At 45.4% G+C, this 27,112-nt stretch overlaps 1 protein-coding gene across 1 annotated transcript in view; it reads right to left on the reverse strand.

Annotated features, from left to right (window-relative positions):
- Positions 1-27,112, reverse strand: part of map7d2 (MAP7 domain containing 2) — a 90,709-nt gene that overhangs the window by 46,700 nt on the left and 16,897 nt on the right. Inside the window, exons 4-6 of the mRNA XM_033033510.1 lie at positions 10,246-10,360; positions 9,205-9,300; positions 8,702-8,812 (exon numbers count right to left, since the gene is read on the reverse strand). Of these exons, the coding sequence (XP_032889401.1) occupies positions 8,702-8,812; positions 9,205-9,300; positions 10,246-10,360 (322 nt within the window). The remainder of the gene's footprint in view (positions 1-8,701; positions 8,813-9,204; positions 9,301-10,245; positions 10,361-27,112) is intronic.

Genomic DNA, 27,112 nt, shown 5'->3' on the forward strand with positions numbered 1-27,112 from the left:
CCAGCAGTTTTGTGTACCTTTAACATTACAAGTGAATGAAATTGCCTATTTTTAGCGAAAAGACAATTTAATGTTACAAGTGAATGAAATTGTCCATGTACAGTAGCAGGACATCTGAGATTTGAATCCAGAGCGCTGCAGTACACCTAGGTTGAAGGTGAGTTGCCATTCTTCAAGGATATCTTAAAATGACATGGAGGAACCGTCTGCTTCCATAGGGCTCTTGAACAATCCCATCAGTCCTGATTTCCCTATAGCCATATCTCTCACAATAACTCCCCTCTGCCTTTAATCAAATAGGTTAAACTCAAATTTACAGTGGACAACTAACCTACCAATTCACACATCATTGGGATGTGGCAGGGACTGGAACACCTGAGGGAAACTCATGGCAGACACAAAGTTCGTATGACTGTATAGTAACTCAAATCTCACTGCACCAATTGGTGCATGTGACAATAAATGTAACTTGAACTTGAACTTGAAAATGCTGGAGTAACTCAGCGGGTCAGACAGCAACTCTGGAGAAAAGGAACAGGTGATGTTTCGGGTCGTGACCCTTCTTCAGTCACCCGCTGAGTTACACCAGCTTTTTGTGTCTATCTTCGGTTTAAACCATCATCTATAGTTCCTTCCTACACATCATGAGGAGAAGATGCAAACTCGACAAAGACTGGAGTTTAGAAGGTTGAGGAAGGGACATTGAAACTTACAGAATAATGAAAGGCATAGGTTGAGTGGATGTGTAAAGGATGTTTCCACTGGTGGGAGAGTCTAGGACCAGAGGTCGTAGCCTCAGAATTAATGGGTGCTCTTTTAGAACGGAGGTGAGGAGGAACTTCTTTAGTCAAAGGGTAGTTAATCTGTAGAATTTATTGCCACAGAGGGCTGTGGAGGCCAAGTCAGTGGATATTTTTAAGGCAGAGATAGACAAATTCTTGATTAGAATGGGCATCAAGGGTTATGGGGAGAAAGCAGGCAAAGGGGATTAGGAGGCAGATGTCAGCTATGATTGAATGGTGGAGTGGATTTGATGGGCCGAATGCCCTAATTCTACTCCTATGACTTATGAATTTGATCAGACATCAGGACTGAGCCCAGGTTGCTGGAGGTGAAACAAAAGCTTCAAACACTGTGCCACATGCTGCAACAGTGCACAAAGCCAAATAGAATGGGAAAGGGAAAGAGAACTGAAGTGACTGGCAGACGAAAACTCAGGGCAGTCCTTGCAGACCGAATGGCATTTTGCAAAGCAGTCACCCAATCTGTGGGTGGCTTCTTCACCCACATCAGACCCTAGATATTCCCTCTGTTCTCTTCACCTCCTCCTCTTTGCAACTGAAAACATGCTTGTTTTTCTCATGTGTCCAGTTCTGACAAAAAGTCACAGTTGTTAACTCTGTTTCTCGTTCCTCTCCTGCTGTCTGAACGGCTGAGTGCTTTCAGCATTTTCAGCTTTCATTCCAGGCTCTGTCAGTTTCTACTCCCATCCATGGAACTCTACAGGGAACACACCATGCCATGCTAAAGAGACAAAGAAGGTTGGGGGTCTGGAGTCTGGAGCCTAAACCAACCTGCCGGAGGAGCACAGTAGGTCAGGCAGCATCTGTAGATAAACAATTCTCTCTGCAGATGCTGCCTGGTCCATTGAGTTCCAGCAACAGATAAACGGTGTGCTTTTATTCAGAAAGCTGCTAATAAACACTTTAGTCTCAAATAACAAATGTTTCCCACTCTCCTTAATCAGTAAGCCACACATATTTCCTGGGGGAAGGGGGACTATAGTCTCTGTCCCCACAGTCTGTTAGGTTTGATGTCCTTTATGAAAGTGATGCAGGACGCACAATCTTTTCAGCTTCAGGAAGTCCCGTATGTGCACAGAAACAGGCGTCCGGCTCAACTCCTCCTCGCTAACCTAGTTGTCTACCTGAGCTAGTTCCATTTGCCTGCATTTGGCCCATACCCCTCTGAACCATTGTCTTTTAAACGTTGTAATTGTACCTGCCTCTGCAGCTTCCTCTAGTAGTTTATTCCACATATCTACCGCCCTCTGTATGGAAAAATGAGCCCCTCTGATCCTCTAAATCCTTTTCCGCTCACCTTAAACCTATGCCCTCTTTAGACACTTCTTTCCTTGGTAAAAAGACTTTGACCATCTATCTTATCTCTACTCTTCATGATTTTATACACCTCAATAAGGTCACCCCTCAGCCATGTTTAGTCTAGGGAAAAAAGGCCCTGCCTATCCAGTCTCTTCTTCTAACTCAAATGTTCCAGTTGCAGGAGTGCTGACAACCCTGGACTCAGCAGTGGGTTGGTAACTTCTACTGCTCAACATGATGATTTTAAAGAGTGCCTCACAATTTAAACAATGTAAATGAATCCCAGTTGGTGCAGGCATCACTCCACACTGAGTGAAAGGTGATGACCAACTGACCATCACGGCTGACCTTTGAGCCTGCGGAAATCCCAACCAACTCCACAGGCCAATGTCCTGGGACTACTCTCATTCACCACCATGAGTGGTCATGTGACCAGCCCTCCCCTCGCCCTCAAATGCTCCTGTCTTGCTGACTGGTATTTTGGACGGACAACTACGTGTATTAGCCCACTTTCGCCCATGTATTAGCCCATGTATCATTTCACTTTCAGCCCCCACCAACATACCCCCTATTTCAACAGGAGCCCTAGACCCTGGGGGGGGGGGGGAGGGGGGGGCAGATGCCACCCAACACCTAGACATCTGGATCCCTGGTGGGGCCGGAGCAAGATATTTGAGTTCCCGGTGATGCAGTAGAGACTGGCCTTTGTCAGCGAGTTGGGTGTCGGAAGATTTGCTGCCTCAGACACAAGTGGTGGTACTCTACTGACTGTCCAGCCTCTGGGCAGAGAGATTTTAAACAAAGGTCTGCCACTCCCTTAAAGCCAGTGCACCATTCTGCAGGACTAGCGGAAAATGTACACTGCATAATTTACCTGAGAAGAATGCTAGAATTTCCATCGGTCAGAACTGGATGCAAATGATTCTCAATGCTATTAGTAGAACCCCACAGATTGGATTCTTGGCATGATATAAAACATTAACGACACTACTTACGGTAAATAGCAACATTGCAAATGGATTTGACTCCCCTGGGTTGAGTGACTGATAGCCACTTCCCAAGAAGAATTCGACTGCTTCTCAACAAAGCTCTTAATTCCTGTACTTGGCTGAATGCACATCATGGCCTGGTGTCTCCGTACGGTTTGAGAAGCTTCTGGAAATGCCCATTAGTGAGAAGGTGATGGAAGACGTGAATTTCAAAAATGAATACACTGGCCATGTGGAGAACACAGTAACTAGAGATGAACAGCTCTGATGGAGAAGGAGAAACTGCAAAAACACCCTGATCAGACCATGACAAAATCATTAGAGTGAAGGCTAATTCTATTAGACATTTAATCTGATTGGATTTCAGCACTTAACTGAAATATCAGTTGTCAAGTGATCACTGATTTTAATTAATCAACTGAAGTAATTTTGAGTTATTATATATGGATTTGCCTTCATGTTTATATTTATATATAGTAACTATGAAGCAATGCTTTATGGCGATGAATATGTTCAGAACCAGTGTAAACGGTTTATAAAGTAATTATTCCACATTGGACAAATAATTATCAGTCACACGCACCCAATTCCCCAGTCCCAATGTTTCTCCCTCCATGTGGGTTGGAGATGGGGGTTGAGGAGAAGTGAATTGGATGGATATTGCCTCAAGTATAAGCCCAATGAACAAAGGCAGAGGTGATGCAAGCAGACAGCATCACCTACAGTTCATCCATCCATTCATATGTAATATCACACCCTTTGTGACTCTTTGAAGAGACATTTTGAGGTTAGTGTAAATAAATCAGTGTAGAAAGTTTTCCTGTATATTGCCAAGAGGTAATAATAAATACGGAAGAAAGAAAAAGAAAGCAGCAGCAAACCATTTGTTTCTGTAAACTACAATATTCTTTGCCAAGCCATAGTATTTCTAAAATATGGTGAGAACTCTGTAGTCAAGACATGATTCCAAAGTATTGCCGCAAAATTGGAAAGCCATTCCCCCATTGTGGGAGGTCGGGAGCCTTGAATGAGAGACAATGGATCTGCTGCCCGTTTCAGAGAAACAGATGGGACAGTCTGTTGCGTCCAAGAATGTGAATATCTTAGCCCACGACAAGGCCCACGCTGAGTAACCCAGAGGCAGCGGAGATGGTGGGCCTTCACCTCGAGCCACGGGCAGTGTCAGAGAGTTGTGTAAGGGGATGTAGCCCAGAAATTGGCCCTTCAGCCCTGGAGTCTGTGCTGACCATCAACCCACCCATTTGGATGCAACTGCCGATGACAAGAGTAGAGTTGGGTAAATAGAAAACAAATTATCACAGCAACAATGGTCAATTGGTGAACCATGCTCACAAGGAAGATCAAGTCCAGGTCAATCATGTCAACTTGCCTTTCCCCCCCATCAACTCCATATATACTTCACAATGCTTCAGGAAAGCATCCAAAACTATCAAGGACCTGGTCACCCTGGTCTTTATCACTTCTTCCCTCTCCCATGAGGCATAAGATATAAAAGCTTGAACGTACAACCAGGTTCAGGAACAACTTCCTCCTCACTGCTATCGCACTCTTATACTGACTTCTCATATGTCAAGAATAAATTCCTGATCCTCCAAACTACCCCAATGGGGCCCTTGTATTTTCTTTCTTCTGCGCTTTCACTGTAGATATAACACTTTCTTTTCCATGCACTAGGTGTTGCAGCTCTGTATGACTTGACTGCATTCTTGTTTGGTATGATTTGACTGGAGAGCACACTAACAAAATCTTTCACTGTACCTTGGAACACGCGACAATAATAAACCAATACTAAAATGGTAGAAACAGACCAAGACTGGATGCTTTATGGATCAATGGCTAAAAAAATACAATTAGAAACATTGAACATAATTGCCCCGTCTGGTGCTCTGTCGGGGGTAAGGCTGCACCTTTGCCCAAGCTTTGGGGGTGGCCAGTTACATCAGCCCCGTCGCTTTGTTATATCCTATCTCTATCAGCATCAGATCCATTCAAAGGTTAATTGCCCGAGTGAGCTCATTGTTTACAAGAGAAAGCAGCAGAGTTCCCTTTCAAATGTTCCCCTTAGCACATTCCCTTTAGTATTATGAACACAAAATGCTGAAGTAACTCAGCAGAACAGGCAGCATCTCTGGAGAGAAGGAATGGATGACATTTCGGGTTGAGACCTGGGTGTGCTTGTGCATCAGTCACCGAAAGTAAGCATGCAGTGAAGAAAGCTAATGGCATTGCTTCATTGCGAGAGGATTTGCATTTAGGAGCAAGGAGGTCCTACTGCAGTTGTACAGGGTCCTGGTGAGACCGCACCTGGAGTATTGTGTGCAGTTTTGGTCTCCTAATTTAAGGAAGGACATTATTGCTATTGAGGGAGTGCAGCGTAGGTTCACCAGGTTAATTCCCGGGATGGCGGGACTGACATATGATGAAAGATTGGGTCGATTGGGCTTGTATTCGCTGGAATTTGCAAGGATGAGAGGGTATCTTATAGAAATATAAAATTCTGAAAGGGTACACAAAAATTCTGGAGAAACTCAGCGGGCGCAGCAGCACATATGGAGCGAAGAGAATAGGCAACGTTTCGGGACAAAACCCTTCTTCAGACTGATGGGGGGTGGTGGGGGTGGGAAAAGGTAGAAAGAAAGGAAAAGGGAGTATAGAAGTTGGGAGGTTATGTTACAGGTGTACAAAACATTGGTGAAGCCACATTTGGAACATGCCTCTAATTTTAAAAAACGTTGGCATATCTAGGATTCCTTGCTCCTGTCAGTGTTTTCTTCTCGTTAGTCTTTCGGGAGAAATGAGTTGGCAGCTTCGATACTGAGAGGGGATTCCGTGTACTAGGTCTTCACAGGCCACAAGTGTAAGGCTTATCCCTGCATCAGTGGGAGAAGTGGTATCTGGTCCTGATTTCTATATGCTTGTGAATTAGCCCTCGTTCCACTACACTGTGTTGTGGGAAGGCCAGCCAGCCAGCAAGCTAGGAGATGGGATGGTTCCGGTTTTTCTCCAGTACCTGACGAGTTTATGTTCCCACAGGCTGGCGAACAGCTGGATGCCGAAGTGAAGCATTATGACGACCTGGAATTTCAGCAGCTGGAGCAGGAGAGCAGGCTTGAGGAGGAAAAGGAGACCATGAGCAAGCAGCTGCTGGGCGAGGTGGCAGAGTACCAGCAGAGCATTGCCACCCGGGAGATGAGTGTTCAGGGCTGGTGAGGTGCCCACACAGAGAGGAAGGGATGATGTGGGCCCTGAATATATCAAGAAATAAACATATTGTTCCAGCTTTTTCCCCTGCCCCATCTCCATCAGCCTGAAGAAGGCTCCAGACCCGAAACACCAAGTGCCCATTCCCTCCATAGATGCTGCCAGTCGCACTGAGTTCCTTCAGCAGTTTGTCTTTCACTCGAGATTCCTGCATCTACAGTGCATGTGTCCCCAGAAAAATCAACCTCTGCCTTGTGGATCTGAAGAGCCACTCCACACAGGTTGGACACTTCAGCATGTTGTAACTGTGACTGCCCAAAGCTTTATCCACAGACCCACCCCCTCGTGTGCAGTTTTGGTCTCCTAATTTAAGGAAGGACATTATTGCTATTGAGGGAGTGCAGCGTAGGTTCACCAGGTTAATTATGATGAAAGATTGGGTCGATTGGGCTTGTATTCGCTGGAATTTACAAGGATGAGAGGGTATCTTATAGAAATATAAAATTCTGAAAGGGTACACAAAAATTCTGGAGAAACTCAGCGGATGCAGCAGCATCTATGGAGCGAAGAAAATAGGCAACGTTTCGGGCCGAAACCCTTCTTCAGTCTGAAGAAGGGTTTCGGCCCGAAACGTTGCCTATTTCCTTAGCTCCATAGATGCTGCTGCACCCGCTGAGTTTCTCCAGAATTTTTGTGTACCTTTGATTTTCCAGCATCTGCAGTTCCTTCTTAAACAAAATTCTGAGAGGATTGGACAAGGTAGATGCAGGAAAAATGGCCCCGGTGCTGGGGGAGTCCAGAACCAGGGGTCACAGTTTAAGAATAAGGGGTAGGCCATTTAGGACTGAGATGAGGACAAAATGTTCACCCAGAGAGTTGTGAATCTGTGGAATTCTCTACCACAGAAGGCAGTGGAGGCCAATTTACTGGATGTTTTCAAGAGAGAGTTAGATTTAGCTCTTAGGGTTAAGGGAATCAAGGGATATGGGGAAAAAGCCAGAAAAGGTTATGATTTTGGATGATCAGCCATGATCATATTGAATGGCGGTGCTGGCTCGAAGGGCCGAATGGTCTACTCCTGCACCTATTTTCTATTTATTAATGGTTTTATGAGACCCTTCAGACTATAATACCACTTCTCTGACAAGTGCCTCAGACTGAGGTAAAAGTGCCACATACTATTTGATTTTGGCATCTCGCTTCAACCTGACTCAGCCAAGGGGACAAGTGACTACAGTCTGCAGAATTCCGTATTACAGCTGCAGAGAAAATGCAGATAAAGTAGCGCAAGGGCCACAATAATGTAAATTGGTAGTTTGGGAATTCATTTCTTAGCATACGATGGGTCTTTTTAAGTCTGATAACAGTGGGGAGATGCTGTTCTTGAATCTGGTGGTGCATGCTTTCAAGCTTTTGTAACCTCTGTCAGACGGGGCAGGGGCGAGGAGAGGACAGAATGACTAGGGTGTGAATGGTCCTTTTTCCGAGGTGCAGAGAAGGCAGAGGGAGGACAATTAATTTGACATTCTTTAATTAAACATTACACAATAACACCAGCTAAACCTCACCACGACCCACTTTCATTCTATATTCCAGGCTTACACTCCCTCAATGGACTAGGGATTATGTATTGTACACAAGGACACATCAGGCAATTGACGTTTTGAAACAGGAGTGCATTAAGCAACCACTTCCAAATATTAATCACTTTTGATTTTGCTTCACTGCATCCTGGTCATCAGTAAAATATCCTATTGATGATCCTTCACCAAGAGCACCGTGAACAACAGACTAAACCCTCCAGTGGCTGATGATTGACATCATCTGGTCTTTCTGTGAGAATCTAGTCAGTCCAAGTTCTGACTTGGACTCGCTGCCTAAACATGAGAAGTCACCACTTAAGATGGAAAGGAGATAATTATTTTGTTCCCTCAGAGGGCCTTGATAAGCAAGAGTGAAAGGGGGGGGGGGGGGGGGGGGGGCAGTTTACGTAGAGAAGCAGAGTTGGGGTAAAATCCAATCAGCCATGATCTTGAAAATGATGGGGCAGGCTGAAGGTTTGCAATTACTCAACTCCTATCCCTCATTCATATGCTGCGCATTTTATTAGTATGATGAGGTGTGGCACCACCCCATGATCACTATTGGGCCTGCTATCTGTTTCAATAGGAACAAAAGTTATCCAAAGCAGAAGACATTTCGCAATATTCATAGCGCATTGCAGAGATTGCATTAAAACTCAAACCAGAGCAAAAACCCATCTCCTGCGGCAGGAATGCAGCCGTGCATGTGCGCTGAGACTAGTAAGAGGATGAAGGGAAGAGTGGCAAACCCAGGGAAGTAGACTGCACAGGGACCACATACGACACCAGGAACATGACCACTTGCCTCTTTCAGGGGGGCCTGGGGATGCTGCAGCAGAGGAGGGCGACAGCTTGTGGACCGGTGACTCCATTTGTTTGGGAAGGTCCGCAACAGAAGCTGAGAGCCTGTCAGCCGCTGCAAGGAGAGAAGTAGCAAGGATATTTCCATTTACATCGGCTCCACTTAAACCTTTGCTTTGATACAAAAAAAACCCCAGGACACCGGAAATCTTCTCCCCCAAAAATAACATTTCTACATTGCAAAGACATGCATGCGAATAGTCTGACAACATAGAGTTTTACCGGCATCAAGAAAAGTAGATTGTCTACCAAAAAATATCCTCACCATGCTTACCGATTACTGAGAAAAGAAAAACATACACGGTGCTCAAAAGAAAAACAAGCAGTAACAATGTGGACAGCAAAGACCACCAGAGTAGGGGTGGGAATACAGTGGGTTAGACAAGTGGGCCACACACTGAAAATATTTTAAAAGACAGTAAGGTAAAGAGTAACTTTCCAAAATACCAGCATTAGCAGCAGCAGCATCAATGACCACAGGCTCTGGAGAATAGGTGTTGGCTGCTAGATCTATAGGAGGGGGTGGGGTATTTTCTGATTCACCTACACGACACAGAATTGAAATAAAATAAATCGAGGAACAGAATTAGTGCTTACAGGAAATAATACTTTGAGACATCGTATGACAAATAAATGAAGGCCCTGCCACAATACCAGGGTTATTTGTAGTATGTTATCTCAGAGCTGGCCCACATCTTGTATATAATTCACCAAATGTTCCTTTATGCCTCAGCAATGTAAGGTTTATTAACCGGCCATTGTATTTCCTAGTAATACTGAGGAGCGGTCCGGGGGAAATTGATCCCTCTCGGTACGGGAAATACTGCAGAGGGAATTGCACCAATCGTCTGGGCTTCACAGTCTGTCTGGGCTGACAATTATAAGCTTAAAAAAGTGCCAAGTTCCGAGTTCAAGGTGAGCAAGTACATAAGATATTTTCTTCTACACTATTCTGGCATAGTTTAATGTCAGATATTAAATGTTTCGGAAAGACAATCCTTGTAGATAGCAGAATTAAGAAAAAAAAATCATATTGCTGTAAAGACCATTTTGAACGAAAGATCACTATTGACTGAAGATCTGAAGAACCGCTTTAATGTATCTGGCCCATAAAACCAAATGTAATGTGGTTACTTAATTAGACTTCACTTAATTAGCTTCCTATATTTAGATATCCCTTCACTAATTTTTATCTGACTGCCTGAAACAGATACAAGTTTTTGCTACAGATTGCAGAAATTAGCTGAATGTTATTGCCGAGCAAAGACAAGAAATCCACAAGAAAATAAGCCGGATGGAGAGAGAGGAGAGGGGCGAGGTCCCTCCTTCATGAAATCAATCAGCTTGCTTTGCTAACTGAAATCAGCTGCTGCATTCTACGGAGGAATGGCTGATGTGGCTGATGAGAACACAGAACTGCTCTCAGCCGAGCTGCACAGTTTTCTGTTGTTTTAGAACCTGCAATGCAGTCAGTGTTGTTTAACTCACAATCTCCGGTTCCAGTCCCCGTGGATGCTGTTCCTCCCCACGACCACCTCTTCTGTCGCTGTTCTAACTGCTGGTTACGTTCTAAAGTGCGACGCATCATGGCTTCGTGACGCTCCTAGCATTGAATGAACAGACGAACAACAACACCATCATCTCCAGCATCAGTGGATTCACAATGCACTTTCACAATGTGCACACCGTTAGTCAGCCCTGTTAGACTACAACAAAAATCAGGACTCGCTGCTGTTGGAAAATCCTTGTGCAAAATAACAACCTAATGCATTCAATTAGTAAAATCTAGATAGCTTACAGAATTTTCAGCATAAAACAAGCAGCAAAAACATACCAGTGTAAACCTCCCGATAATGTCACCATACTCAAGAGTAGGACCTGGGTACAGGATGCTGAACTATGCAAATAGCACTTTACATCATCAGCAGCACCTGCTCTCATAGGTTTGAACATCATTGGAGATTCTGTCTGCATCTGCCCATGAATAATGATCCAAGAAGCAGTAACCGCAGGGCGATGGGAAGAACTTAGTGCAGGGGATCAATAGCTGAATCACTGACTGAAATTCTTAGCATAAATGCTAGCCAAACTGCCCAGACTATGAACATTTAGGACAGACAATGGCACTGCACCGTCATGCTGGCTGACTGCATTTGTAATAAATTACATTTTCCGATGAAAATGAACATAAATATTTATATTATTGACGTAAACATAAAAAATTGAATAGTACTAAACTATTCATCATCTTATATAAAAGTTTATATAAAAGTTTAAATAAAGTTTATATAAAAGCAAATCCTTGAGGATCTGAAGGTGATTTGTTCCTACTGTGGGCAATACAGAGTGTAAGGGCTGTGACTGATTTGCACAGAGGTAGGGTGTGTGCTAATGTTGTGCAAGAGGTGTCGCACCTAGAGTAAGTTCACACCGTGAGGTAGGATTCATGCACTGAATGTAATCTTCATGACTGGATATGGCACAAGACTCCAAATGAATGTTGGTCGAGTGAGAAAGCAGGCACTATTCATGGAGCAGGTTATAAAGTCATGTGATAGGAGCAGAAATAGGCCATTTGGCCCATCGAGTCTATTCCACCATTCAATCATGGCTAATCTATCCTCCCCTCCTAACCCCATTCTCCTGCCTTCTGCCCATAACCCCTGACACACGTACTAATCAAGGATCTATCTTGCGTAGGTTTACCGGGTTAATTTCCGGGATGGCGGGACTGACATATGATGAAAGAATGGGTCAACTGGTCTTATATTCACTGGAATTTAGAAGGATGAGAGGGAATCTTACAGAAACATATAAAATTCGTAAAGGATTGGACAGGCTAGACACAGGAAAAATGTTCCCGATGTTGGGGGAGTCCAGAACCAGGGGTCACAGTTTAAGAAAAACGGGTAGGCCATTTAGGACTGAGATGAGGTGAAACTTTTTCTCCCAGAGAGTTGTGAATCAGTGGAATTCTCCGCCGCAGATGGCAGTGGAGGCCAATTCACTGGATGTTTTTAAGAGAGTTAGATTTAGCTCTTAGGGCTAAAGGAATCATGGGATATGGGGAAAAAGCAGGAACAGGGTACCGATTTCGGATGATCAGCCATGATTATATTGAATGGCTCGAAGGGCCAAATGGCCTACTCCTGCACCTATTTTATATGTTTCTATGTGTCTCTGCTTTAAAAATACACATTGACTTGGCCTCCACAGCCTGCTGTGGCAAAGAATTCCACAGATTCACCACCCTCTGACTAAAGAAATTCCACCTCATCTCCTTCCTAAAGGAACATCCTTTAATTCTGAGGCTATGACCTCTAGTCGTAGACTCTCCCACTAGTGGAAACACATCCACTCTATCCAAGCCTTTCACTATTCGGTACATTTGAATGAAGTCCCTCCTCATTCTTCTAAACTCCAGCGAGTACAAGCCTAGTGCCGTCAAACGCTCATCATATGTTAATGCACTCATTCCTGGGATCATTCTTGTAAACCTTCTCTGGACTCTTTTCAGAGCCAGCACATCCTTTCTCAGATATGGTGCCCAAAATTGCTCACAAAACTCCGAATGCAGCCTGACCAGCACCTTATAGAGCCTCAGCATTACATCCCTGTTTTTGTATTTTAGCCCTCTTGAAATAAATGCTAGCATTGCGTTTGCTTTCCTTACCACCGGTTCGACTTTCAGAATAACATTTTGGGAATCCTGCACCAGCATTCCAAATAGTCATTGCAGGACACAGCTCGCTGGTTCACCAGGATAAAGCAGCCTTCCCTAGTGCACCCATCTTGACATATGGTCTTGACCAGGAGCCTTTAAGTTTAGATTTATTATTGTCACGTGTCCAGAGGTACAGTGAAAAATGTTGTTTTGGGTGCTATCTAAACACATCGGATATAACAAACATATACGCGATCAAGCCAAACTCAAGTACAATAGATGGAGCACAGGGCAAGACAGAGAGTGCAAAATATAGTTCTCAGCATTGTAACGTATCAGTTTCAGAGACAAAGTCCAATGTCCACAATGGGGTAGAGGTGAATCATCCCTTCACCTCCACAGATGCTGCCTGACCCGTTGAGGTCCTCCAACAGTTTTATTTATTTTTCTCCCGATTCCAGTCTCTTGTGTCTCCGCCCTAAATATCTACTCCCTCCTCTTCTCACAAACCATGGTTGGAGTAGGCACCGTCTATGGAAGGTACTGCAGCAATTTATCAAGACATCTGCACTGGCATCACCCACATCTGTGTCCTCTACCCCTGAGAAGGACATGGGTGTCAGGTACTCAGGGGAGGCATGGGTGCCAGCAGGGTATCTGGATTGAACACAGCTTCACTGTCCCCAGGAGCACCTGAACACACCAACCCTAGCGCTCAAAGATAGCAGCTCACCACCAGGTTGTCAAAAGCATGCAGGGAGGGTAACAAACACACAGACCTTACCAAGGACCTCCACAACTTGCACAACACCTACCTCCCCTTGCCTCCTCCCAAGAGACACTATTACATGGTCTCCCTTCTCCCACTTCTCCAATCCTGAGCCCTCAGCATTTACCTTCCCTTCTCAAGTCCTCAGCTCTCCATTGACTGCACTCAGGACCCCCCTGCTCACCCTTACACAACACCCCTCCAAATATGTAGCCGAACCAGACTGCCGGTCCAACTCCTGACCCTGTGCTCCACAGCAACAAGTCACTCTCTGTGCCTGTGCTCTGGGCAAGCACACTCAGCTTCTTCCGGCAGAAACCTCTGGAAGGTGTCCACTGCCAGCAATTGGGAAGCTGCGTTCCAGCGCTGCTAGAGCACATCCCACATATCGAGCAGCATCTGCACCAGCATCACCCACACCCTCTACCCCTGAGAAGTACATGGGTGCCAGGTACGCAGGAGAGGGACAGTCTAACTTCACTGTCACCGGGAGCACCTGCACACAACAATAGCAACAGATGTGCTTGACAACCTAGCCACCAACGTCACTGAGCTCAGCCACAGCAGCAGGGGGCAGGCACCACACACATTACATCCCTCCACCCCCAGGTCTGGGGCCTGCTCTTTTAGGAATAACAAGCTGGGGATGGCTGCTTCTGCATTCCAATGTTGCTGCACTTGTCGGCATAGTTCAGTGACAGCAGGGATGCATGGTGTCCTTCCACTGTCGGGGGAGGGGGAGGGGGGGGGGGCATGGTTGCCATGGTTTGAGAAGCAGATGGAGAATGGGTCTGAATAGGCTAGTAGGGGATAAGGTTTCACAGTCAGCAGTGAAGAAGCACTTAGCTTTCCCTTCAGGACCTGTGTGTTAAGAGAACAGTAGGGACACTACTTGAGTGCCTGCTTTTACTTGGCTGGTTAGAATTCGAAACGCAAATGATCACAAAAAATGCATTCTTCCTCAGCAAAAATAATACATTACATCCTTTTATGTTTTCTGCTGACACATTCAGCCCAGCAAGTCTGTGCTAGCCCTCACATTGGTTCCATTATCCCACCTATTCCTGTAACTAGTTACTTTTCACAGGCCAATCAACACATGACACAGTGGGTACAGCTGCTACCTTGCAGCGCCAGAGACCAGGGTTCGATCCTGACCTCGGGTGCTGTCTGTGTGGAGCCTGCATGCCCCCCCCCCACCCCCCCACCCACATAGCTGTGTGGGTTTCCTCCAGGTGTTCCTTTCCCTCCCACATCCCATCAATGTGCGGTTTGGTGGGGAGTTAATTAACCACTGTAAACGACTCCTAGTGAGTGTGAGAGACAGAGTCTGGGGAGTTTGTGGCAGAGTGGGGAGAGTAATGCCCCTGTCCCACTTATGCCCCTGTCCCACTTAGGAAACCTGAACGGAAACCTCTGGAGACTTTGTGCCCCACCCAAGGTTTCCGTGCGGTTTCCGGAGGTTTTTGTCAGTCTCCCTACCTGCTTCCACTACCTGCAACCACCTGCAACCTCCGGGACCCGCACGGAAACCTTGGGTGGGGCGCAAAGTCTCCAGAGGTTTCCGTTCAGGTTTCCTAAGTGGGACAGAGGCATAAGTGTACAGTCGTGCACGATGGTTGTTGTGGACAGAGTGGACACAAGAAGATGTGCTACATCTCCCTAATGACCTGCTCCTCCTGCCTCTACCCACATTCAGAACAATTTTCAGAGGCCGATTAACCTCCCAATCCACACATCTCTGGGACCCGTTAAGGTTCCACCTGTCCTCGCACCACTTCTTATATCCTAATGACACAAACGTTTGCCACTCAGCCCATTGAATCTATGCCAGCTCTCAGAGCAATCCACCAACCCATTCCTCTCTAAGGCAGTAATTATCTCACAAAATTTGAGACTGAACTCCACAAGGAAATATGCAAGGGAAGATAATCTTCATTAAATAATCAGGTTTCAAGGAGTGTTTTAATGTGATCTTCAATAAAGAATAAAGCCCCTGTCCCACTTGGGCGACCTCCACCGCAACCTCTGGCGACCTTGCCCGTGACCCATAGTCGCGGGAAGGTCGCCACGAGGTCGTAGGAGGTTTTTGTCACTCTCCTTCATGGTCGAAAGTGGTCTCCGCGTAGTCGAGGCTTCAGCTAGGTCGCGGCGTATTTTTCAAGATGTTAAAATTTGACCGCGACTAACATTAGGCTGCCGTGGGAAAAATCGATATATATTAGTCGTAGGTCTAGTCAAGGTCGGTCGTAGTAGGTCGTGATGCTAGTCGTAGGTACTCTAAGATGGTCGAAGGCAATAGCTCCGGGGTGAAAAAAAAGTCAGTAGGAAAAAAAGGTTATTTAAACAGCAGCACGTCACCTCTGTCACTCCAGGGCATGTTCATTCATAGCTGGAGAATTTTTTGGAGAGGAGACTTGTGTTTTAGAGATGGCACCAAAAAGGCAGCAGCGCAGGGGGAGGGCACAACCCTAAAAAAAAACTGCCATGCAGGCGTAGCCCACCCAGGAGGAGGAGTGGCAGGAGGTGATGCCACAGGAGGTGATAGTGCAGGAGGAGGCAGCCTTGCATGAGAGACCCCTGGAGGAGGAAACCAGGGTGGTAGTAAATGTCACCACCACCACCCCACCCTTCACTGCCTCATTTGAAGGCAGCAAAGCAGCCCTTTCTCCTGTGTCTGACACAGCATCAGAGGCAGATGCCCCATTAGTGGTGAGGGAGGGCTGGAGGAAGGTTATGCCCTACACCTTCACCAGGCAGCAGGAGGGGGACCTTGAGGAATGGTTCCAGCAGAATGCCATCCTGTACGAAAAGGAAAATGAAGGTTCAGGGACAGGGACAAGAATGGCATGCTTGCCATCCATTGCCCCACATGTGTGCTTAAAGTTCCATCTTTTGTCAAAGCCCAGCGCCACTCTCTTCCACTCATCTGGTGTACTGGGCCAGTCCATCACATCATTTCAATTCACCCATTGAGACCTTTTCTTGTGTTTCCTCTTCACCCTTGCTCTTCCCCTTCTTCAGACTGAGAGTCGGAGGAGAGGAAGTCTAGACGTATAGAAGTTGTGGGAACTGTCAGAGTGAAGCCCAACTCAAAGTGGAGGAACAGCACCTCATAGTTTGCTTGGACAGTTTATAACACAGCGGTAAGAGAATTGATTTCTCTAACTTCAAGAACCCTTGCTCTCCCTCTTTCTCCGTCCTTTTCCCACCCTAGTTCTCTGACTAGTTTTACTGTCCTTCTGGTTAATTTTACTGATTGTATGCCTCCTTGTCACCTTCCCTTCAGCTGACAATGAACCATGGGCACGGGCATGGGCCCCAGCTATGCCTGCCTCTTTGTAGGGTACGTCGAACAATCCTTGGCCCTGCCAGGGCCCTATCCCCGAACTCTACCTCCACTACATTGACGACTGCATTGGTGCTACCTCCTGCACCCATGCAGAACTCACTGACTTCATCCATTTCACCACCAACTTCCATCCGGCACTAAAAATTCACCTGGATCATTTCCGACATTTCCCTACCGTTTCTAGACCTCACTATCTCCATCGCAGGTAACAGACTGCTGACCGACATCTACTACAAACCCACTGACTCCCATGGCTATCTGGACTACACTTCTTCCCACCCTGCTTCCTGTAAGGACTCCATCCGCTACTCCCAATTCCTCCGTCTACGCCGCATCTGCACACAGGATGAGGTGTTCCAAACCAGGGCATCAGAGATGTCCTCATTCTTTAGGGAACAGGAGTTCCCCTCTTCGACTATAGATGAGGCTCTCACCAGGGTCTCCTCTATATCCTATAGCTCCTCTCTCACCTCCCATCCCCCCACTCGTAACAAGGACAGAGTCCCCCTTGTCCTCACCTTCCACCCTTCCAGCTGTCACCTACAACAGATAATCCTCCGACATTTTCGCCACCTCCAACGGGATCCCACCACTGGCCACATCTTCCCATCTCTTCCTCTTTCTGCTTTCCGCAGAAACCGCTCCCTCCTCCCTGGTCAATTTGCCCCTTCCCACCAAAACCACCACCTCTCCTGGTACTTTCCCTTGCAACTGCAGGAAATGCTACACTTGGCGCTTTACCTCCCCCCTTGGCTCCATCCAAGGACCCAAACAGTCTTTCCAGGTGCAGCAGAGGTTCACCTCCTCCAACCTCATCTATTGCATCCACTGTTCTAGGTGTCAACTGCTCTACATCGGTGAGACCAAGCGTAGGCTTGCCGATCGCTTCGCCCAACACCTCCGCTCAGTTTGCATTAACCAACCTGATCTCCCGGTGGCTCAGCACTTCAACTCCCCCTCCCATTCCAAATCCGACCTTTCTGTCCTGGGCCTCCTCCATGGCCAGAGTGAGGCCCACCACAAATTAGAGGAGCAGCACCTCATATTTCGCTTGGGTAGTTTACACCCCAGCGGTATGAACATTGACTTTTCCAATTTCAGGTAGTCCTTGCTATCTCCCTCCGTCCCCTCCCCTTCCCAGCTCTCCCACACCCTACTGTCAGTTTAAGGATAAGAGGGAAGTCTTTTAGGACCGAGATGAGAAAATCATTTTTTACACAGAGAGTGGTGAATCTGTGGAATTCTCTGCCACAGAAGGTAGTTGAGGCCAGTTCATTGGCTATATTTAAGAGGGAGTTAGATGTGGCCCTTGTGGCTAAAGGGATCAGGGGGTATGGAGAGAAGGCAGGGATAGGATACTGAGTTGGATGATCAGCCATGATCATATCGAATGGCGGTGCAGGCTTGAAGGGCCGAATGGCCTACTCCTGCACCTATTTTCTATGTTTCTATGTTACTATAACGAGGGTGGTGGTTTATGGAACGAGCTGCCAGTTGAAGTTGTTCAGGCAAGTACAATAGCATTATTTAAAATACATTTAAATACGACATGGACAGGCACATGTATAGGATAGTTTTAGAGGGATATGGGCAAAATGCAAGTGAATGGAACTCAGCTGGTGGGGCATCTTGGTTGCTTGGACAAGTTGGACCGAAGGGCCCTTTCATGTGTTGTACAACGCTATGTCTATACATAAAACAGCAGCTGCTTGCTGACTGGTGTAGATATTGGGGGTAAAGCAACTGAATAGCAGGGCAACAAAGTCAGCATATTCTTGAAATAGAAAATCCTTTCCCTCTGCTCTCCAACAGCAACCCATAACAGCACTTCCAGTACTGTAGTCAATTTAGTCGTGTAATATTCTTCAGCCGTGGGTTGCCATAGTACTGCTTTACCAGCAGGGAGAATCTGGAGGAGTAAAAGAAAGGTGGCTGCACTCAGCTGAACAACACACATCTCCCGCTTGCTACATTACTGGAACCGATTCTAGAACTCTGCACCCAAAGCACTGCACTCGGGTTTATACAGTAGCAAATATGAAGGTCTCTGCAAGCTGTCTGAGCATTCACACCTACAGAGCAAATAGCAGGAAGACAGGAACTAGAATAAGATATCCCCTTCTCCTTTGCATCTGCCCACCTCAAGTAGATTTCACTTGCTTTCAAGCACTGTCCCATTTAAGGTGGGCTGGTGTGAAATATAGAAATATAACAGCCCAATTTGGCACAAAAGTAATGCAGTAAATTATCACGCAGTTTATATTAGGTTGACGGAAAGATAAGTACTGTGCAGGGTGGTGATAACTAATGAACTATTCCTCAAAAACGATGCTGTGAAATCCTCCGCAATGGTCTGGCACGTTGAAGTGTCCTCTGCCTGACGTCTCATACAGAGATGCCAAACATTAGAAGATAGACACAAAATACTGGAGTAATCTCTGGAGAAGGAATGGGTGAAGTTTCGGGTCAAGACCCTTCTTCAGTCAGAGATGCTGCCTGTCCTGTTGAGTTACTCCGACATTTTGTGTCTATCTTCGATTTAAACCAGCATCTGCAGTTCTGTCAAACATTAGATATCAGAATCCTCCCAGTCATATGAAGGCAGGCACAGCTCAGTCTCCAGGGAGAACATTGCCTCAGCATCTAGGGCGTTCTAACTGGTAGAGCTGAGCATCATCCTCACTAAAAAATAAATTTAACAATACCTTAAACATGACAGATTTCATGCGTTAGAAAAAGATTCTTGGGCGACCAAGTGCTGACATAAATGAAGCAGCTGTATTGTAGCAGGCCTGCCGTACACACACACTGTAATGCTGCTGAGCAGCACAAGCACGGAAAATTGACAAACTTCCCTGCCTGAGGCAGTGGCTTTGGAAAACAATCATAAACAGCCAATGTACGTTATTTTCTGTCTTCATGACTCATTTGTCATTCTCGTGGGTTTATTACTTCACATTTCATTTCATCGATTTCTGGAAAAAGCAAGTCACTGTGTTTAATAAGCTGGTAATTGTCTAAATCTGACTTTGCAGTGATACTGGAGCAGTTCAGTCACAGTCACAGCCCCCTTCACTGCAACTGCTGGCTTGCTTCAGCATTAAGTAATAGCATGGTGTGATTACTCACAAAATTCAGCAGTAATCAGTCAACTACTGCACATCTTTGAAAGATGGAGACACAAGACACTGCAGATGCTCAGACCTAGAGCAAAAAACAAACTGCTGGAGGAACTCAGCGGGTCAGGCAGCATCTATGGAAGGAAATGCTCGAGATGAAGTGTCCCAACTCAAAATGTCATCTGCCCATTTCTCTCCACAGAGCCGTACAGTGGTGTAGTTGGCAGAGTTGTAAGCATCATGGCACCAAAGCTGCAGGCTCGATTCTAACTTTGGGTGTCGTCTATGTGGAGTTTACAGGTTCTCCCTGTGACCGCATGGGTTTCCTCCAGGTGCTCCAGTTTCCTCCCATATCCCAAAGACGTGTGGGCTTGTAGTCAATTGGACTCTGTAATTTTCCCCAAGTGTGTAGTTTGAGAAAGGGGGGTCGATTGCTGCCTTACAGCGCCAGAGACCTGGGTTTGATACTGACTAGAGGTGCTTGTCTGTACGGAGTTTTTGCGTACTCCCTGTGACCTGCGTGGGTTTTGGGGGATTTTGGGGTCCATGTCCAAAGCTTCCTGAAAGTGGTAACATAAATAGAGTGGTAAAGAAGGCATGCGGCATGCTTGGGGAGTTGAATATAGAAATCGGGAAGCCATGTTACTGCTCTATAAAACTTTGATCAGGCTAAATATGGAGTATTGTGCGGAGTTCTGGTCACTCCACAGGAAGGATGTAGTGATTTTGGACAGGCTGACACAATAAAGCAGAATAAAGCCATTCAGCATATCAATCATGGCTGATCTATTTGTCCCTCTCAACCCCATTCTCCTGCCCTCCACCTAACCTTTGCAGCCCTTCCTGATCAAGAACCACTGCTTTAAATCAATCTCTACCCAATATCTTGCCTTCCACTGCCCTCTGTGGCAATTAATTGATTCAGCATCCTCTGGCTAAAGAAATTCCTACTCATCTCCATTCTATAGATACATAATTGTATTTGGAGGCTGTGCCTTCTGGTTCTAGACTTTCCCATTCTTGGAAGCATCGTTTTCACATCCACTATATCTGGGCCTTTCATCATCTGGTAAGTTTCAATGAGATCCCCCTCATCTTTCTAAACTCCAGCGAGTATAGGCCCAGAGCCTTCAAAGGCTCTTCATATGATAATCCAGTCATCCCTGGGATTATTCTTGAAAACTACCTCTGGAACCTCTCCAAGCCAACACATCCTTCCTCAGATACTTACTATTATATTCTGGTCCCTTCGAAATGAATGCAAGCATTGTATTTGTCTTCCTTATTGCCAACTCAACCTGCAAATTAAATTTTTAAGAATCCCGCACTAGCACACTCCCAAGTTCCTGTGCCACTCTGATTTCTGAATCATCTCCCTATTTAGAAAGTAGTCTATACCTTTATTCCTTCTACAAAAGTGCATGACCATACAGTTTGCTACGCTGTATTCTATTTGCCATGTCTTTGTCCACTCTCCCAACCTATCCATGTACCTCTGCAGACTCCCTGCTTCCTCACACTACCTGTCCCTCCATCTGTCTTTGTATCATCTGCAAACTTGGCCACAAAGCCATCAATTGCATCATTCAGATTATTAACATATAACTTGAAAAGTAGCGGACCCGACACCAATCCTTGCAGAACACCACTAGTCACCGGCAGCCAACCAGAAAAGGCCCCCTTTATTCCCGCTCTTTGTCTTCTGCTAACAGTCAAGAGTGTTTATAGTCACAAAATGCTGAGGTAACGCAGGGGCACAAGCAGCATGTCTGGAGAGATGGAATGGGTAACGTTTCAGGTCAAGACCCTTCTTTAGAGTGTTCATGAGTGCTTTATTGTCATGTGTCCCGAAATGGAACAATGAAATTCTTACTTGCACAACCGATATGTAAACATAGTACTCTGTAAACACCAGAATAACCAAAAAAAAAAAATCTATAATATATTATTAGATATAGAAAACAAACAAAAATAGTGCAAAGACAAAAGCAATGCCCCCAAGTCTATGTAGATCGGCCAATAGTCAGCCAATCTTCTATCCATGCCAGTACCTTGCCTCTAATACCATAGGCTCCCATCTTGTTCGGCAACCTCACATGTGGCACCTTATCAAAGTAAAATCCAAGTAAACAACATCTACTGACTCTCCTTTGTCTACCCTGCTTGCTACTTCCTCAAAGAACCTCAACAGATTTTGTAAGGCAAGCTCTCCCCTTAACAAAACCATGCTGACTTTGGCCTATTTTATCATGTACCTCCAAGTACCCCAAAGCCTCATCCTTAATAGTGAACTCTACGATCTTAATAACTACAGGAGTCAGACTAGCAGGCCTATAGTTTCCTTTCTTTTACCTCGCTCCCTTCTTAAACAGTGGAGTTACATTTGCAATTTTCCAGTTCTCTGCGACCATTCCTGACTCTTTGAAAGATCACTACTAATGCTTCCACAATCTCTACAGTTACATCTTTCAGAACCCTGGGCAGTAGTCCATCTGGTCCAGATTAGGGGCATCACGGTGGTGCAGCAGTAGAGTTGCTGCCTTAAAGCACTTACAGCACCAAAGACCTGAATTCGATCCCGACTAAGGGTGCTGTCTGAACAGAGTTTGTACACTCTCCCCGTGACCGCATGGGTTTTCTCTGAGATCTTCGGTTTCCTCCCACCCTCCAAAGACATACAGGTTTGTATGTTAATTGGTTTAGTATAAATGTAAATTGTCCATAGTCTATATGGTATAGTGTTAATGTGCAGGGATTGTTGGTCGGCACAGACTATTTGGGCCAAAGGGCCTGTTTCCACGCTGTATCTCTAAACTAAACTTATCCACCTTCAGACCTTTCAGTTTCCTATGCACCTTCTCCACAGTAATAACGAATGCATTCACTTCTGCCCCAACTCACGTTCACTGTGAAGGCTGACACAAAAGACTTATTCGATTCATCTGCCATTTCTTTATTCCCCATTACTACTTTTCCATAGTCATTTTTAAGTGGTCCTATGTTCACTTGCCTCTCCTTTACACTTTATAGATCTGTAAAACCTTTTGGCATCCTCTTTTACATTATTGGCTAGAATACCGTAATATTTTATCGTTTGTCCCCTATTGCTTATCTTCTGTCCCCTATTTGCTGAAACTCCTACCATTGCTGCTCCACTGTCTTTCCTGCTAGGGTTATCTTCTTATCAACTTTAGTCAGCTCCCCCCTCATGCCTCTGTGGTCAACTTTACTCCACAGTAATACCGAAACATCTGATTTCAGCTTCTCGCTCTCAAACTGCAGGATGAATTTTATCATATCCAATCCAATCCAATCCAACTTTATTTGTTAAGCACTTTAAGACAACCAATGTTGACCAAAGTGCTGTACAGAAGAAAAAACAAGACATCATAAACAGACAACATAACAGAACATAACATAACAGCTCACATAAGGCGCATAAATCACATATGAAATACAACAATAAATCAAAAGACATAAAACATGAGTAAAAATAATAGCCATGCAATAAGCAATCAAAATAAGAAACCAATCAAGCAAATAAAGTCTTCAAAAGGGAACTGAGAGAAGCAAATAAAGTCGACATCTTACTGGGTATCAAAGGCCACGGAGAAGAGATGGGTTTTAAGAAGAGATTTAAAAACAGACAGAGAAGAGGCCTGTGTAATGTGGAGAGGCAGATCGTTCCATAATTTGGGTGCCGACACAGCAAAGGCACGGTCCCCTCTGAGCTTCCGCTTAGTTTTAGGCCCACTCAGGAGCAGCTGATTATCTGACCTGAGAGAGCGGGCGGGTGTATAAGGGTGTAGAAGCTCAGATAGGTAGGGCGGGGCAAGACCATTTATGGATTTAAAAGCAAATAAAAGAATTTTAAAATGGATCCTAAACTGAATAGGCAACCAGTGGAGTGAGGCTAAAATGTGCGAAATGTGCTCGTGTTTACGTGTGCCAGTTAAAAGACGTACAGCTGCATTCTGTACCATCTGGAGACGGGCGATGGAGGACCCACTAACCCCCACATACAGTGTATTGCAGTAATCCAGCCGAGTGGTAACAAAGGCGTGGATTACCGTCTCAAAGTGCTGCCTTGACAGAATTGGCTTTATTTTGGCCAGCTGCCTCAATGCGTAATGGACTTATTATGATCACTGCCTCCTAGGGGTTCCTTCACCTTAAGCTCCTTAATCAAGTCGGGTTCATTACACAACACCAAATCCAGAATTGCCTTTTCCCTGGTGGGCTCAACTGCAGGCTGCTCTAAGAAGCCATCTCGTAGGCATTCTACAAATTTCTTCTCGGATTCCAGTACCAACCTGATTTTCCAAGTCTGCTTGCTTATTGAAGTCCATTACGGCCACTTTCTTAATGCCACATTGCCTTTCTTAAATGCCTTTTTTTTTTTGCAGGTGTTATTTATGCCCTACATCTTGACTACTATTCGGAGGTCTGCACAGAACCCCCATCAGGGTCTTTTTACCCTTTCAGTTTCTTAACTCTACACACAAGGATTATACACCTTCTGATCCTATGTCATTTTTCGCTAAGAACTGGATTTCATTCCTTACTAACAGAGCCACCACCTCCTCTTTGCCCACCTGCCTTTCTTTTTGATAGAATGTGTATCCATGGATATTCAGCTCCCAGCTCTGATCCTCTTTCAGCCACGACTCTGTGAAGTCCACAATGTCATTCCTGCCAATTTCTAACAATCTCATCCATCTTGTTTCATATACCGAGTACATTTGAATATAACAGCTACAGTTCTGTATTTACCACACCTCTTCTCAAAATGATCCCCTTGTTGCCTGACATTAGACCCCTTCCTGACCCATTTCTTATACTGGAGATTTCAGTAACCTTCTATTGTGATCTCCTTCCCGTTAACTTTAGCCCTACCTTTCTAATGTGTTGACCTCCTCCCGCACCAACCCCATAATTTAGTTTAAAGACTTTGACCTGCAGTTTCATCAGATGCTACCTGAATTAGAGGATATTAGCTATAAGGAGAGGTTGGACAAACTGGGATTTTTTACTCTGGAGCTTCAGAGGCTGTGGGAAGACAAGCGTAGATGCAGTAATAGACGCAGACGTAGACGCAGACGTAGACAGACGTATGAGAGGCGTTGACCACTAGAATCTTTTCCCAGTGTTAAAATGTCAAATATTTGAGGGATAGCTTTAAGATGAGAGGGAAATAATTTAAAGGAGAGTTACCAAGATTTTTTTTGCACAGAGAATGGTAGGAATGCAATGACAGGGGAGATGGTGGAAGGCAGATATATTAGCTGAATTTGAGAGGCATCAGACTCATGAACAGGTAGGAATAGAGGGATGTAGACCACATGCAGGCACATGCACATTTCAAGAATCTTGTAGGAATCCTTCCTCGTTCAGAGTCCATAAATAATATTGCAACGCCTCATCCTCATACATGCCATTGTCTTGCCTATAGATTCAAAACCCTGGAAGATTGATTTTCCAGTCCTGTCCTGTTTTCAAAGTTCTGTAGTTACAACAATGCCACAATCCCATGCCCTGATATATGTTCACTTCTAGTCAGACTCTGCATTAAAATAAATGCAATTTAGTCTTTGCATTACTCCCGTATGTTTTATCAAGTCCTTTTCTGCACTAATAGTTTGACTTAAGTACTCAATCACACTCCTGGTTTGTGTTTTGCAGATGTTGGCAGTTTCTTGGGGTTTCAGAAGGTGAGACACTCACTGGAGGAACCACAGCCTCCGATCTCCTGTTACTTCCATGGTACCCAGATTTTGTGCAGGCAAATATTTATGCAGACACAAGAGAATGCAGATTCCAGGACAAACAGTTTTTTTTCTTGCTACAGTATATATGTAGCTGTTCTAGGTGGGTTTCTCATCAATGGTGGCTGCCAGGATGTTGACAGTGAGGGGCTCAGGGATGGTTCTGCCATGGAACTTCAATGGTAAGTGACGCAACGCTATTAGAGACAATCATTTCCTGGGGCAGTTCCCTCCCGTTCCCAAATACTGTTACTCCAGTGGCCCCAAATTTCTATCTGTAGTACTCATTCTTACATTCCACCAGTCCCTCTCGCGTCAGGCTGCACTGGATAAACACAGATTGGGACTGAAGCCATCGTCCCTGCGTTCAGTTCCAGCGGCATCATTGTAGGAAGGGTGTGGAGGGCCCAGAGGAGGTCTATGGTTTGTGTTGTGACCAAACACAGTTGTAGGGAAAGAGTGGAGAGACAAGGTACTACTTTCTTTGAAGAAAAGTTGATGGAGATTTGATGGAAGGTGTAATTGCAAGACTCAAAAGCACGTAAAGATACAACACATCTTTATTAAACACTTACAGCATTGGATCTGCAGAACGTTACATCTCCGAGCTGCTACATCTGCTGCCTGACGTAGGCGAGTTCTTAATATTATAAAGCATGTACTAGGCGGGGCTACTACTAACAAGCACTATGATTGGCTAGCATGCAATAGCCGATCTACATCTCTTCTTGTAGAACATAAAGAAACTACGGTGCCTTAAACAATATAACGAGGGGATGCTAAGGATATGCTAGCAGGATTATACAAAATCGCCATATCTGACAGGTGGCCTGCAAACCCGTCCAGCCCTCGTGCCGTAGGAGACCACCTCACCTCCTTTCGCAGAACAGACGGGGGACGGGAGTGGGGACACGATAGGCGACCCGGCAGGCCTGGTGGGAGACGCCATAGGCAAACCAGGCGTCAACCGACGCGGAGAACCCGCGGCAGAAGTAACTGCTGGTGGTGGAGTCGCTGGAACGGCTGTGGGAGCGAACACGAAAGGCGGGAAATCAGGACCTGGAATTGCAGGACGTGGTTGTGAGGGATAAGATGATTAAACCACCATTGTGAGGGGCCGAACGGTTGTAGTCACCAACCTTGTGATGGGCTGAGTAACTGGAAACACCAACCTTGTGATTCGAACAAACAGTCAGACCTTCAGAGCTGTTGATAACATTGTCCCATAACAAGATGAGGTAAGGAATGTAGCTGACAACGCAGAAGCTATTCTTTAGGTCAAAGGCAATTAATTAGGTTAGGGCACAGATACTGCGCATGCTTAATAAGTTAAATGAATATTAACTTTACGCCCCTCATGACAAAGAACCTAATTTAAATGTACATGCGATGTATGATGTGGGAGGAGAGGGAATGATTGATGACGCACGGAGGAGAGGGTTGGAAGATTGTGAACCTCGGTACCCTGATTGGAAGGGGTCAGAAGGGGAGGCGTCCGATCAATAAAGACTGTATACTGAATTGTATAAAACAAGACGTTTTTCCTTTGCTCGGTGTGTCTCAACTTGGAGAGGCACCCGATTCTGCAGACTCGCAAATAAAGCATTTCTTGTTTCCACGATTTAGTCTCTGAGTAGTGATTGTGAGCACAAACAATATATCTCACAAGTTGGGGGCTCGTCCGCG

The sequence above is a fragment of the Amblyraja radiata genome, chromosome 14, assembly GCF_010909765.2.
Source record: "Amblyraja radiata isolate CabotCenter1 chromosome 14, sAmbRad1.1.pri, whole genome shotgun sequence".
Classification (NCBI taxonomy): Eukaryota; Metazoa; Chordata; class Chondrichthyes; order Rajiformes; family Rajidae; genus Amblyraja; species Amblyraja radiata.